Genomic DNA, 13,870 nt, shown 5'->3' with positions numbered 1-13,870 from the left:
GGGATTCAAAACAAAATTAGAGGTCTACACTAATGTAAAGAAAAAATTACATTTTTTTTTTTACTTATTACAAGTTATTTTCTACTTTAAATTAAAATATTTGTTGGAATTGGGTTTGGGTGTCTAAATGGGGTTGACTCGACCCAATCCAACAAAACGAGAGTTAAGGGAAATAGTTTTTGGAAGTTGAAACCACCTTACATAATAATAATAATAATAATAATAATAATAATAATAAAAGCTTTTACTCTCTTTATGTGAAAAAAAAAATCCAAAAAGAACTTTTTGCAAAAAAGCTCTTTCTTGAATTTGATCCAATTTTTTTCTTTATAAAAAGAAAGTTAAAGGCATTTGTGTTGTAAAGCAAAATGGTTTTTAAAACTTTGTAGTTTCATTACTCCTTTTAAGGCAGAAAATTCATCGGTGGCATTTTCAAAAGGTATTTCGAAGCCTTTTTTTTCGATAATATTATTTAGGTAAATATTCTTAATAAACTCAAAATTTTAGATTAAGTCTTAAGTTTCTATAAACCTTAATAAATAATTTTATAATTATGTGGCTAATTTTCCTTAAAAAGTATATGATTTAAAAGAAAGTTTAATATAAAAAAAAAATGATGGGACTTTTGCGAACCTTTGCTAAAATAGTTCTTAAAAAATAGACTTTAAGATTGGTTTTTAAAAACAATTCTTAATTGTTATCAAAAACAAAATTCGGTTTGAAAACTCAACTATGAAAAATAATATTTTTTTTTGTCCATTTTTTATGAAAATACTATATTTATAGAAAATATTATATATATTTTTTTTCATATTTTCAATTGTTACTCTAGTTGTGTACATTTATATATAATGCAAAAATCTATTTAAAAAAAAAATTGTAATTTAGAAAATTGTTTAATAGTTTCCAAACATTGTTGGTACACAACCAAGAATGTCTTTTCTGATTAGCTTTCTCCACGTGAATGGTAAGCGTTTTTGTAATAATGTGTATCCAAATAGTTTTTTCAAGTACGCCCCTCCGAAACTTAAGTTAGTCTTTAGGAAGAGACAAGCTATAACTTTTTAGAAAACTTTTGTCACACCTGAATTTCAATGTTTGATGACTTTTTATTCTAATAGAGTTATAACGTTTCACGTGAATCTTTACTACTTTAAATGTTAATAATTAGTTTTGCAAATAACAGTTTCTAAGTTAAAAGTCAAGCATACGTAATGGTTCGAATCATTTGTTACTTGCACAATGAATATGGACACAACTTGGATAACACTTTACCCGTCTAAGAACAAAGGGACTTATGCCTACGCGGATGCAAGTCCCACAAACATGATAGATATTTGTGTTTAAAGGTTGTTTTTATTTAGTAAAATTTTTATAATATCAATAAGGGTTTAATACACTTTATCTCCTCAACCTATCCCATGTTTTGCACATTGCCCCTTTAGGTTTAAAATCGAACACATTGCACCCCAAACTTCTTAAATTGCAGTACTCTACCTTTTTCATTGGATGGTGTTAGTTTAGGTTGGTGAAAATTTCACGTGTTGTGCACGTGGCTGACTAATGAAAGGTAGATTTGTAAAATTCCAAACCCAAAAATCTCCAAACAACTCTCCTTCCCTCAATCTTCATCTATAACACATTGTACCCCTAACCCTGTTTGGGGTGTAATTTTCAGCATTTTCCCCATCTTACAAGTGGTTAGTAGTTTTAGTATTTTGTCTTTGTCTTCTTACTATCTTCTCCTCATTCTTATTCCAATCTTCAAACCTTAATCATACATTGTTTTCTCTCCCTTAGTCTTTGTCTTCATCTTCGTCTGCAACACATTGTACCCCTAACCCTATTTGGGGTGCAATTTTCAGCATTTTCCCCCTCTTATAGATGGTTAGCAATTTCAGTATTTTGTTTTTGTCTTCTTACTATCTTCTCATCATTCTTATTTCAATCTTCAAACCTTAATCATACATTGTTTTCTTAGGCATTGTGGATTTTCCACCTCTATAGACGGAGCTAAGGGAGCTTGGAGTTTTGAATTTTGAGGTCTACAAAGGGTATTTTATGGTATCGAAATGACTTTTTTTTTTTTTTTTTTTTGGATTGGAGGGGTTTAGTTTCTGGGTTGATTTTGAAGGATACCCATTTGGGTGAAATTGTTTTTGTGTGTGCAATGCTCAATGGATGTGGGATTTTGATGGTCTGACTTTACATGTTCTTGTTGTTTGGTTGTTGAGAAGGTGACAAAAAAGAGGGGAGATTTGAATATGAGTTTTCTCTTATCTAATTTCTAGAAGGAAATTAAAATCTCTACTCAACTATGTTAACTAGTTATAATGAAGTCAATGAATATTACAATTTAAGAACTTTGATTTATTTTGTTTTTACATTTTTCTTAAAAGCTAAATAGGGTTAAGGTTATAATGTGTTACAGAGTAAAAAGAAGATGAAGATTGAAGAAGGGAGAGTTGCTTTTTGGGTTTAGAAATTTACAAATCTACCATTTATTAGTTAGTCATGACACAAGATTTTTGTTCACTTAAATTAACACCATGAAAAAGACGAAGTGATACAATTTAAGAAGCCTAGGATGCTATATATTCAATTTTAATTCTAAGGAGTTAATGTGCAAAACACGAGATAAGTTGAGGGATAAAGTGTATTCCATCCTATCAATAATAATAATAAAATAGAATAATAATAATAATAATAATAAATTAGAATAAATTCAATATTGGAGTCCGAATGTGCAAGCGATTCTGAATTCTCTATTATTATTATTATTATTATAAATGATAGCTATTGTACGAGCAGGCCATCGGTAGCTTCCTCTCCGTCTCGTTCTCAATTCCAACAAGGTACATCGCTTGGTTCCTGAGAAAACCTAAGAAAATTCAACATTTAGTCTTACATCTCATCTTGACATCTTCTTTACCCGAATTGAGCCAAATATTTGGGGTTTTTCTCTGTTACTAAACAAAATCACCTAAAAGGGTTTGGCTTTCTGACCTTTCTCTCACCAACGAAACGGTGCGTTGATAGCGTTAGATGATCAGGGCTTTGGTTTTTTAGATTCCTTAATTAGGTTTTTCACGGTTTGTGCTTGTGCGATTTATTAGGGTTATCATCATCATCATCATGTTCTCTCGAGCTGTACAATTAATTAGGGTTTTCTTCGGTTTTCACTTGAATCCGAAGAGGAATCCAGCTATTTGTAGGAAATTTCTTTTGCTGCGATCAAGTTAATGATGGTAATGAGGTCTTAAATTTTATTGTTTTTATTTAGGTTTGAAGTAAAGATTTGATTGTTAAGAGGGAGGATGTGGGCTGCTTCGTGCCTTGCTTCGTGCTGTGCGGCTTGCGCATGCGACGCTTGCCGTACTGTGGTGTCGGGGATTAGCCGACGATCTGCTCGGATCGCATATTGTGGTCTCTTTGCGCTGTCACTGATCGTTTCATGGATTCTAAGGGAGGTTGCTGCACCTCTTATGGAGAAGCTTCCTTGTAAGTTTTTCAATTTTCCCTTTATTGCACATTTTGTATGGGTCCTTACTATTTCAATTTTAATATATAATTGTGATCATTTGAAGATTTTGGGTATAGTTTTATTTTCCTGAGAAATCTTGGGGCTGAAACTATCTTTGAAGGTAGTTAAGATGCCTGTGATACTAATTCAAGAATTAAAAGCTGTACATATTTTTTGTGGTTTTCTTAATCTGTAAAATTCATGATACTTGTCTATGAGCTTCTAGCTCAAAAACAAGGAATTGTAAATTTTCAGGGCTTCACAGAGAGCCCATGGGCTCGTTAGGACAGATTTCCTCCTCCATGAACAATTTTTTGTTGGGCCATACTGGCAAGTTTTGCATTGTACTCTGATCTGGCCAAAAAATAAATTCCTTGATTTATCTCACCCTAACTTGATCCTATCATTTTGGATGTGGGAAACCTGGTATGACTGATTTGCTATTTGTATACATCGTATGCAGGTTTGGTCTTGATGTCATGACATTTCATCCTTTTTACTATCTTTTAGACGGTAGTTATAATGCTTTCTCATGTGGGCTATGATAGGATGGTATCAATTTGCCAAAATTAGAATTACTTTTGAAAAATGTGTAAGAAACCAGTCAAAGCTTTGCAAGAAGTTCTGAGAATGTGAATGCTGTTGGGGAAAAAAAATTATGCAACACGCGCAAAATACAAAGGCCAATATTCTATGAAGGAGGTGAATGCATGTAGCATGATACCATGGAGTACAATAAAGGCATTCAATCACACAAATAAATACCTCTAGATACTTTTTGTGAGATTTTTATGTAATTTTTTCAAGGTGAAAGGATTTTTAGTTTTTTGTTTTTGTTTTTGTTTTTGTTGAAATAGTGTGTAATTAAAAAAAAATGGATAAGTATGAAATCTCAATACATGCATTCATCATAATATGAAATTTGAGTTTGAGGTTGACCCTTATCTCATATATATCTATAATATGAAAAGCTGTCTTTTGTTGTTGTCATGAATTCAAACCATTGTTAAATTAGTTTAACAAATTCTTAAATTCTAACTAGTTGGCCCTGTTTAGATAATCATTTTTCACCATATAAGCTCTATGTTGGGTTGTATCCTTTATCAAGACCTCTGCAATAATTTATTTTTTCATGGCCTCGACCTATGTTATTTTCCAGCCTCCCTCTTGTTTCTATGACAACTTTAACTCTGATCCAGTCACTTCTTATTGGTGTGTTCCTTCCTCTGCTTTGTGCTTGGCTCTAAGACAACTTTTCCTTGTATTGCACTTAACCTATAACTTCTAACAAATGCATTTATTTTATTATTCTATGTTACTTGTGTTACCTCTCATCCACCTTAGCACCCAACCTTGGTTACACTTGTTTGTTTAGTGCCTAAGATTCTGCTTCATAAACATATGCGTGTTAGATCCATTTCAGAAGACTTGTGATATGATAGGTATTTTACAATTATACAACATTGCAGGTGCTTTTATTTGTTTGGGAAAAAAATGGAAAATCAGTTCTTTGAGACCATGATATTGAGTTTATTCAATATCATCGTGTCCAATGAAAATTCCATGTGCATTTCTTTGCTTCATCAATCATACTCTGACTATTCTTCAATCTCCTTCGTAATGAATATTATATTCAAAATAATGAAAAAAATGGCCACTTCAGTTCTCTTAGCAAAAAGGGTGATTTGAGACCATGATTCTGAAACTAGTGTGAACAAATTACACTGCTAAAATCTTTCTTAATTAATATTTTGAAGATACTACAAATGTCATTGAAGGAAACAATTCGTATCTAAAATATCATCTTTGGAGTATGTGCACTTTTCTGGAAGATATGTATCTAAGAGACAATGTCACATTTATCAAAGCTAAGAAAACTATTTTAAGTTTTAAAACAATTAAGAACTACTTTTAAAAAAAAAAAAACCATTCTAAAACACTGTTTTTGAGAACCATTTTTGAAAACATTGCCAAATAGTCCTTGTATATCTATCTGATTGATATCTTGTTGGTGCTAAAGCATTTAGAGTCTTAGACTATGAGCTTATAATGTGGTTTCATGTCTCTTCTTTCTCAGTGTTATATCTAAAAGATCTCCTGTCCTGTGAGTTTGTATCTCTACTTGAGAAGCCTTTGATGTCTTGTTAATAGCTATCAAAGTGATAAAAATCTAGTGTAATACTAAACAACAAATTGTTATGTTAGAACTCTTGCTATAGATTCCTCCATAAGATTTTGTTAAGAGATCCCAATCTTTTTATAAGGCTGAAGGCAATTTTGAAACATTTTGCTCAATTGAGAGAAAGCATAAGCCTTCAGGGGGGATAAAGTGCAAACCTTAAAACTCACACAAAAGGGAAGATTATTCTCAAAAAATCAGAAAATACTATTGAAATTGCATAAAAGTAAAATAATAAGAAAACCACAAATTTGATAATAAGAAAATGAATTGTTTTTCATTTTCATTGGTTTCTTTCTCTCTTCCAAAATCCAATGATCTCTCATGGCTCCATCAAATAATATTGAGCACCTCTATCATTATTACTACTAGGATCCCTCTATTGCTTTCTTTCAATCTCGTTATTTTCTTTCTTTCTTCCTTTTGTTTTTTCTAATTAAAAAGTAAAAGGCTTTAGCCCTAGACCTATGACTGATGGAATGTATAAGACAAACCCACAGAAGTTCAAAATCCATTCACAGCCGTTTGAGTATTGAGGCTTCAACCTTTTATAGAATATCCATACCAAAGCCCACAAAGGTCCAAAACCCATCAAATGTATGAGGCTTAAGCCTTAACAAATGTCAAGGATATAGCCTCAATAGGATGAGGCTTGAGCCTTAATTACCCTAAATGGGGCCATGGCTCAAGGCTAATTCATTCTGCACTTTAAGCCTCAATGGCCTTTTTTAAAGATGAAAGAGCATCCTACTAGGATTTAAACTGAATTCTCTTCATCGTAGATGAGTTAAAGTTTCTATATCTTTTTTCCTTCTTTCTTATACTATCGTGCTGATCTCATGTTCGGAAGGATTTCTCTTGCTTCTTCCTTTTGTACATGTTTTTCTTTTGCATTGGGGTGAAAACATAGTTTTATAATGAAGGTGCAAAAATCTTCCAAGGCTTAGGCACAAGGCACAATACAAGCTCCATGCTTGAACAATGTAAAACATAACTTCGATTGTATATCAAATTTATAAAATATGATCCAAAATCCAATCCAAGCGACAAAAAAAATTAAGATTCCAAACATCTAAAAGAAGCATTCAAAACAAGAATAATGAAATTATCTAAATTTCAACAATTAAAAGATTCAAGAATTAAACTCTTGAAAGGAAAAGTAAAGCAGTGGCACCTCTTAAACAAGGTGCATGCCTTGGCAAGCAAGGCCCTATAATTAAGGAGTGGTTATGCCTTGGGCCTAGGTGCACTTTAAGGGCTCCTTTAACAACTATGGGTACAAGCATTGTTTCTTATCAATAAATGAATAATAAACACTATAATTTGTTATATTGCTCTTGCTAGTAGAGTTACTTTAATGTGGTGCATCATGAGTATACCTTCTATTATGTTGTGTTGATATAGGGCACCATTACATTTGTGAATGCAATATTTTGAGTGCATGTGTGTGTATTCAGTTAGGAAATTTCAATACTGAACATACACCATGTTCTAAGAATGGCTACAAATAACCACGATGAGAATAACAAAAATAATCCTAGCTAAAACCCACCAGGGTAGCCCAATTGGTCAAGGCAAACACTACGAAGTGTGGTCCCAGTAAGTGGCACATGGCCCTGAGTTTGAATCTTGCCACTGATGATACCCCAAATTTACCTAATGCTGGTTGTTACCGGGCAGTCAGCAGCCCGAGGTTTGGGTCCCCATGGAGAGTCCTTAAGGACTTGACCATGGAAGGTTCCTCGTCATCAAAAAAAAAAAAAAATCCAAGATAAAATTGCCTAAAGTACTTGCCTACTTAAAAAAAAAAAAAAAATGCTCTAGTTCTTAGATGGCATTTACTGATATTGAGAATGAAACTGATATTTGATTATCTATGCAGGGATCAATCATTTTCACAAAACACCTAACAGAGAGTGGTTCGAAACAGATGCAGTGCTGCGAGTTAGCTTTGGAAACTTTCTATTTTTCACTATCCTAGCTATTCTAATGATTGGTGTGAAAAATCAGAAAGATCCTCGTGATGGCATGCACCATGGTGGATGGATGATGAAAATTATTTGCTGGTGCATTTTGGTGATCTTTACATTCTTCCTGCCAAATGAGCTAATCAGCTTCTATGGTAAGCTGTTTCTATTATGGGTTTATGATGCTTCAAATGCAAATCTTTTAGTTGACTAATTTGATTTATTAATATTGCTTAGCTCTTTCCTAATTTCTATGTTCTGTTTTAAAAGTTCAAGCATTTGTAATATGGGGGGTACTAGACTCTTGGTAGGGATTTGCAAAATTATGTATGACGATCATGGCAATTTAGGTCTTTTGTGATCTGGATTTCATGAAATAATATAATCAGATAGCATAATCCAAGATGGGTTTATTATATATAGGATTGGCAACATAAATCTTGTTCTATCATTAAGTCTAAAAAAATGATAAGCATGTCGATTTTGACCAAATAATCTCTGGTATCAACATGCTTTAATATAATTTACTCCTCAACTTGTTCAGTCTGTTGCAATGTCATAATTTTCAATTAAATTCTACATATCAAGTCAAATCTTGGCACAAGGGATCCTTTTGGAATGATTCCTATTTGATAAGAACCATTTCTGAATTTTTTGATGGTTTGATTGGTGTTAAAAAGAGAGGAGAAAAGAAGGGGAATAAGAAAAGAAAATATGCTTTATTAGAAGTTATCATGACTCACTCCTTGCAATAGCTCAATATAACTTCTTGTGACACAGTCCTTAGTGTGTAGACTCTCTCTCTCTCTCTCACACACACACACACACACACTCACATTCACAGTAGAAGTCATCTGACACACTTCTAAGGTAGCTCAATATAACTTATCATGACACACTCTATCTCAGTAGAAGTTATCATGACACACTCTTTGGCGTAGACACACCATCTCTGACACACTCCTAAGTTAGCTCAATTTAACTTATTGTGGCAAACTCAGTGTAGACTCTCTCTCTCTCTCTCTCTCAAGAAAATACAAAATTTCATTAATGACGGAGAGATATACAAGGAAGGGATATATATCCTTCAAACTCCAATGAGGATTCCCCTACAAGCTCCTCCAGCATGGCCGCTTTGTGATTAAGCAAATAAACTACTTCCTGGTTAGCCTTCTGGGAATTTCAAGTGAAGGAATAACTCATGGATTTGGGTGATGTGGATCAGGTTTACTTGGGTTGGATGTGGGTGGTTATGTAAATACAGCCTAAAGCCCCAAAAACATAAATCAGAAACTCAAGAAAATAAAAATTGTTTACATCAGTGTGGACCACTGTCTGTGGTATCGTGCCAAGTGTCAGTGCGTCACATGTAATTTAACAGAATTATAAATGAACTGTCTGATATTAACCCAATTTGCCCCTTTCTTCTTAAAGTTCTTTGTATCATATACTCGTAAAAAAATAAGAATAGAACAAAATTTTGATTGGATCCTTGAAGAAAGTTGTCTTTTTAGGAAATCTGTTCCTCTTAATGGCACTAAGGTCTCCTTTAGATTGTGTTTTTCATTTATTTGTTTCTTTGAAAATTTTTCTCCATGATTTCACTAATCTGAGGGGTAAGTTTTATGGATGCAGAGACAACATCAAAGTTCGGCTCAGGACTGTTTCTTCTTGTTCAAGTTGTGCTTTTATTGGATTTTGTTCATAGATGGAATGACACATGGGTTGGATATGGAGAGCAATTTTGGTTAGTTTTGGTTATTATCATATTCTTGCTGTATCTCTTCTTTGTTATCATCTGAAAACCTCTGATTGTTTTATCTAGATTTCATTTTTTTATTAATCAATTTTTATGCCTGTATTTTACTTTTTGAACATTACAGGTATATTGCTCTATTTGTTGTTTCACTTGTTTGCTATGTGGCAACATTTTCCTTCTCGGGACTTCTCTTCCATTTCTTTACTCCATCTGGACATGATTGTGGGCTCAACACCTTCTTTATTGTTATGACCCTGATTCTTGCTTTTGTTTTTGCAATAGTGGCTCTGCATCCAGCAGTAAGTTTCTAATCTCTCAACTTGTAATTATAGCCAAATATTTTCAATTTGACTAGTTTGCTCATCTTCCAAGACCATGCATATTATGATAGTAAATTTGTGCACAAAATAGTTGATGGAAGTAATGGATGTAAATAGAATGGATTTTCAGAATGGTTCTATGTAGCCATCCTATAACAGTCAGAATAAGGATCATATGATGATTAAAAAATGACTTATTAAGTTTGCCATACTCATTGATGGTGTAGGCTTTCCTTGCATGATTAGCTCCTAATTTCTGTTTGAAAACTTTTGTTTTATATGTAAGAGTTCTCAAACAGAATTTTGTTCCTGAAAAGAATTGAGAACTGTTTTTGAAAATGTTCTCAAACAGGCCCATATACACCTAAATTGTCATCTTGTTTAACTTAATAGTTTTATAGTTTGTTTACTAATGGAGATTGGCTCAGGTGGCAGGGAGTTAGGGTCAATCTAGGATTTCTAGGTTTAATTCCAAATAATCAAATCCAATAAAAAGCAGAGTTCAAAGTCAAAAATGAACGAACCTGTTGGAGACAAATGATTGCTAGAGCATGTTGTGTTGGTATTTGACCATGTGTACTGCCTTTTTCTTTTCCATTGAATTATAATCTGGGTATTTGGAGCTGGTAACCTATGAAGGAGCCTACCTATTCTTGAATAAAAAATAAAAAGAACAAAGAAGTGATCTAAATTCTATAGTAGTAAGGCAACTTGGGTTGAATTGAGCACATTTCATGGTTATTCTTCTAAGTGCATATTGATTTTCTAGTTCACTTCAAAAATTGAGATTTCATCATCCTTGATATCTCACAGTTTTGATGGATGCAAATTAGGTTGGTGGCAGCATTTTGCCAGCTTCAGTTGTATCTTTGTATTGCATGTACCTCTGCTACAGTGGGCTTTCCAGTGAGCCCAGGGATTATGAATGCAATGGCCTTCACAAGCACTCTAAAGCTGTTTCCACTGGCACCCTTACCTTGGGACTGCTGACCACTATTCTGTCGGTTATCTACTCTGCTGTTCGTGCTGGTTCTTCAACAACTCTTCTCTCCCCACCAAGTTCACCACGTGCAGGTTAGAATTCACACAAAAGCATAAATCCTTTTATGAATGTTGACTTTGCACACTATTCTATGGAATGTGGATGCAGAGACTCCTTTTAGTTGATGTGCTGATGGTGATCCAAGAAGTAAATGAATGTTAACCTTCCATAAAATGTTTGGGAACCCATAAAATTTGCTTTTAGATTCATAAAGAACCTAAATGTTTCATCATCCATTTGGGCATGACACATTGCCAATGAGCATGTGCAGCATGCATGGAGCACTCTATGACACCTACTTTGTGAGCTAGGTGTCGTATATTGCTGATACCATGGTTGTGCATAGATTGGAGCAGCCTGTGACAAGACCAGTGTCACTTTTGAGTCTCTTGGTTTGTTGTAGACTTTGGCAATTAAGAGTGCAAGCCTGCAAGGCTCTATGGTACTTCTAAAAAGGATTATTTATTGTAGAAGATACATAACCAGAGTGAGAACTATAACATAGGAAGGCAATAGAATTGGAATATAGCATATTGATAACACTGTTTATTAGGTAATTATAAAGAGGCTTGAGAGATGAATATTTATGTTAATACAGAAGGTGCTGCACTTAAATGGCGTGTAAATGCATGTGTGTGTATGTGCAATACATGAGAGAGATAGAAAGCCCAGTGGGTGAACAAAAGAAAAACAACCCATCCAGACCAATCTGAGCACAAAAGATCTCCAATATGCACAAAAAAACCCATGGGCATCTTTTTGTCACTTGCAGTATTTTCTCTCTATTGATAACCTTTTTCTCAGGGAAGTTAAAAAATACTGAAAATATCTCCTGAATATTCATACTTCATTTCAAACCTTGTGGAATCTCTCTCAAAATTTTCATGGTCTCTCTTCATGAGCTACTGATTTGCGTTGCATTTTTCTTCTGTGCTTTGTAAATCATTAGTTTCAAATTACAGTAGTGATTTTGATCTTTCACTTCAGAATGTTTCAGAGGGGGATATTTTGTTTATGTATCTACAAATGTTTTATCTTGTCTCTGAATCTTTGTTTACTTCAAGATTAGAAAATTAGAGATCTCTTGCAGCTTTTGACTCCTATAGTTTTAGTGAAAAAAAAGTACATGTATTCTCTGGGACAATTCATCAGGAAAAAAAAATCATTATTCCACATTTAGGTTACACAAAAGTTGTAAGGGACTCACCCTTTTTTAGGTTTTCCCATTTTTTATTTTTTATTTTATTTTTTTTATATCTAGTCTGTTCTTTCAGAACTAACACACTCCTTTTACTCATAACGTGCAGGTGCTGGAAAGCCTTTGCTTCCACTAGAAAAGACGGATGTGCCTGAAGAAAAACACGAGGCTAAGCCAGTCACATACTCGTATACCTTCTTCCACATCATCTTCTCTCTTGCAAGCATGTATTCAGCTATGCTCCTGACAGGGTGGTCGACCTCAGTTGGTGAGAGTGGGAGATTGGTGGATGTTGGGTGGCCATCTGTGTGGGTCAGGATCGTGACTGGATGGGCAACCGCAGCTCTGTACATCTGGTCCCTGGCTGCTCCTATCCTCTTCCCAGAAAGGGAGTTCTGAGTTTGTCAAGTCTCTGACTTCAATTTCATCATATATGTAGATAAAAGCTTTATGACTCTGTAAGCGTGCAACTCACTGATGCAAAGCCTATTACGTTTAGATACATGGATTACGCATATGCTTTCACCAGCTGAGATTTATCCATGTCCTTGTCCTTTCACAAGCGGGGCTTGATTGGATTGACGATGCTGTGTTGATGTGCATAGAACTGCTGTTCTGTGTTGTGTGGTTTGGTATCTAAATAAAAGGACAAACTGCTCCTTGTCAATCAGATACGAGCAATTTGATTTTCTTGTTAAGAAGTTCTACCTAGATTTTGAAATGAAGAAAGGTTTTAACACACCTCTGATTTACATTTTAAGAAGCAAATTCAGGTATAACATGAACAAGCATCCACAAAAGCTAACATGGTATTTGAAGGATCAGAATGTATCAAATGTAAGGGCGATTATGACCGTTTCTCATTTGGCAAGCAGAAGGGTCATGTTTTCATTAATTGGGAAAGGAACGTTACAGCTTGATAAAACTTTCTTAACCATTGAAGGGCTAGATGACCAAGCTTCTTATGCCAAAGATCAAAGACCAGTCACATTAAACAACTGGACTTTGATACCTTTGATTTAGCAGGTAAGACTAAAAGGACACTTAGATTGGATAGATTTCTTTGGACAAAGCTGAAGTAGGATGTCTGGGTTGGATCGAGGAACTAAGGTGAACCTTGAACAGAATGATCTTACACAGTCCTTGTAACCTCCCTTGGAATAGCTTGCTTCCTTTTGCTTGGTCCTTCATAATGCAAACATTTGGGTCAAATCCAAAAGATACATTATTTTATCCTTTGCAAATTGACTAACAATATCAGGTTTCTTGTGAATTTTGGAACATGTCGAATTTCTCAGCTTATTAACAGAAGAAAAACCGATATGGGGCCATAGGCAAACCCTCTTCCATTGCCTATCAGAATTTTGTTGTGACCACTGTTCAAATCCAATGCTCAAATCGTTGAGGTCATGAGGCACAAGGTTGTTTGCTCCTGAATCCGGGTAACAATTGTTGCCAGCGAGCAAGTTTGGAGAAGCCTCCATTGTAGTCATCTGATTAGTGTTGTTTGCAGTTGGATTATCCCTGAATGAAGGAGCAAAGTTGTGGCCGAATATGGCCAAACCTACATTCCCAGAGAGCTGGCAATATGGTCTCACCCTCCCCTCCCCAAGATCTTCCACCATTACGACCTCCTCTTCCCCTTTCCACAATCCCCTTCGACAAAATAATGAAATTAATTCAACACCACCATAGGTCATAGATTTTAAATGTAAATTCAATTCAATCCCCGCTCCTTAAACCGAATCTTAACACTCAAATCTTCAAAATCTGTCAAGATGTTTCTTGAATTAAAAAACCATTCATCATTGATTCCATAATGTACAAAAATGCTTTCCTCTTTTTTCTTAAATCATTGAAGAAGAAAAAGCAAAAAACTTTA

At 34.4% G+C, this 13,870-nt stretch overlaps 1 protein-coding gene across 2 annotated transcripts; it reads left to right on the top strand.

Annotated features, from left to right (window-relative positions):
* Window positions 1-2,756: 2,756 nt before the first annotated feature.
* On the top strand, window positions 2,757-12,686 carry LOC117922257 (probable serine incorporator). Of its 2 annotated transcripts, none has more exons than XM_034840320.1 (7): window positions 2,757-2,855; window positions 3,284-3,501; window positions 7,585-7,824; window positions 9,305-9,416; window positions 9,553-9,727; window positions 10,582-10,822; window positions 12,098-12,686. In XM_034840320.1, the coding sequence occupies exons 2-7, from the start codon at window positions 3,318-3,320 to the stop codon at window positions 12,385-12,387; spliced, it is 1,242 nt and encodes a 413-aa protein (XP_034696211.1). In that variant the 5' UTR covers window positions 2,757-2,855; window positions 3,284-3,317; the 3' UTR covers window positions 12,388-12,686. The 2 variants fall into 2 exon arrangements, with proteins under 2 accessions (XP_034696211.1, XP_034696212.1); XM_034840321.1 differs by lacking the exon at window positions 2,757-2,855 and adding an exon at window positions 2,882-3,027.
* Window positions 12,687-13,870: the final 1,184 nt, after the last annotated feature.

Source organism: Vitis riparia, chromosome 9 (genome assembly GCF_004353265.1).
Source record: "Vitis riparia cultivar Riparia Gloire de Montpellier isolate 1030 chromosome 9, EGFV_Vit.rip_1.0, whole genome shotgun sequence".
In the NCBI taxonomy this organism is placed as follows: domain Eukaryota; kingdom Viridiplantae; phylum Streptophyta; class Magnoliopsida; order Vitales; family Vitaceae; genus Vitis; species Vitis riparia.
The sequence above is the reverse complement of the archived record's forward strand: the minus strand, read 5'-3'. Positions and strand labels throughout refer to the sequence as shown.

What these genes read in the sequence shown, in the direction of transcription:
- LOC117922257 (XM_034840320.1), top strand. Translation starts at nt 3,318, where the DNA reads ATGTGGGCTGCTTCGTGCCTTGCTTCGTGCTGTGCGGCTTGCGCATGC. An exon ending in TAGTGGCTCTGCATCCAGCA is followed by an intron (nt 9,728 to 10,581) that starts GTAAGTTTCTAA and finishes GATGCAAATTAG; the next exon opens with GTTGGTGGCAGCATTTTGCC. An exon ending in ACCAAGTTCACCACGTGCAG is followed by an intron (nt 10,823 to 12,097) that starts GTTAGAATTCAC and finishes CATAACGTGCAG; the next exon opens with GTGCTGGAAAGCCTTTGCTT.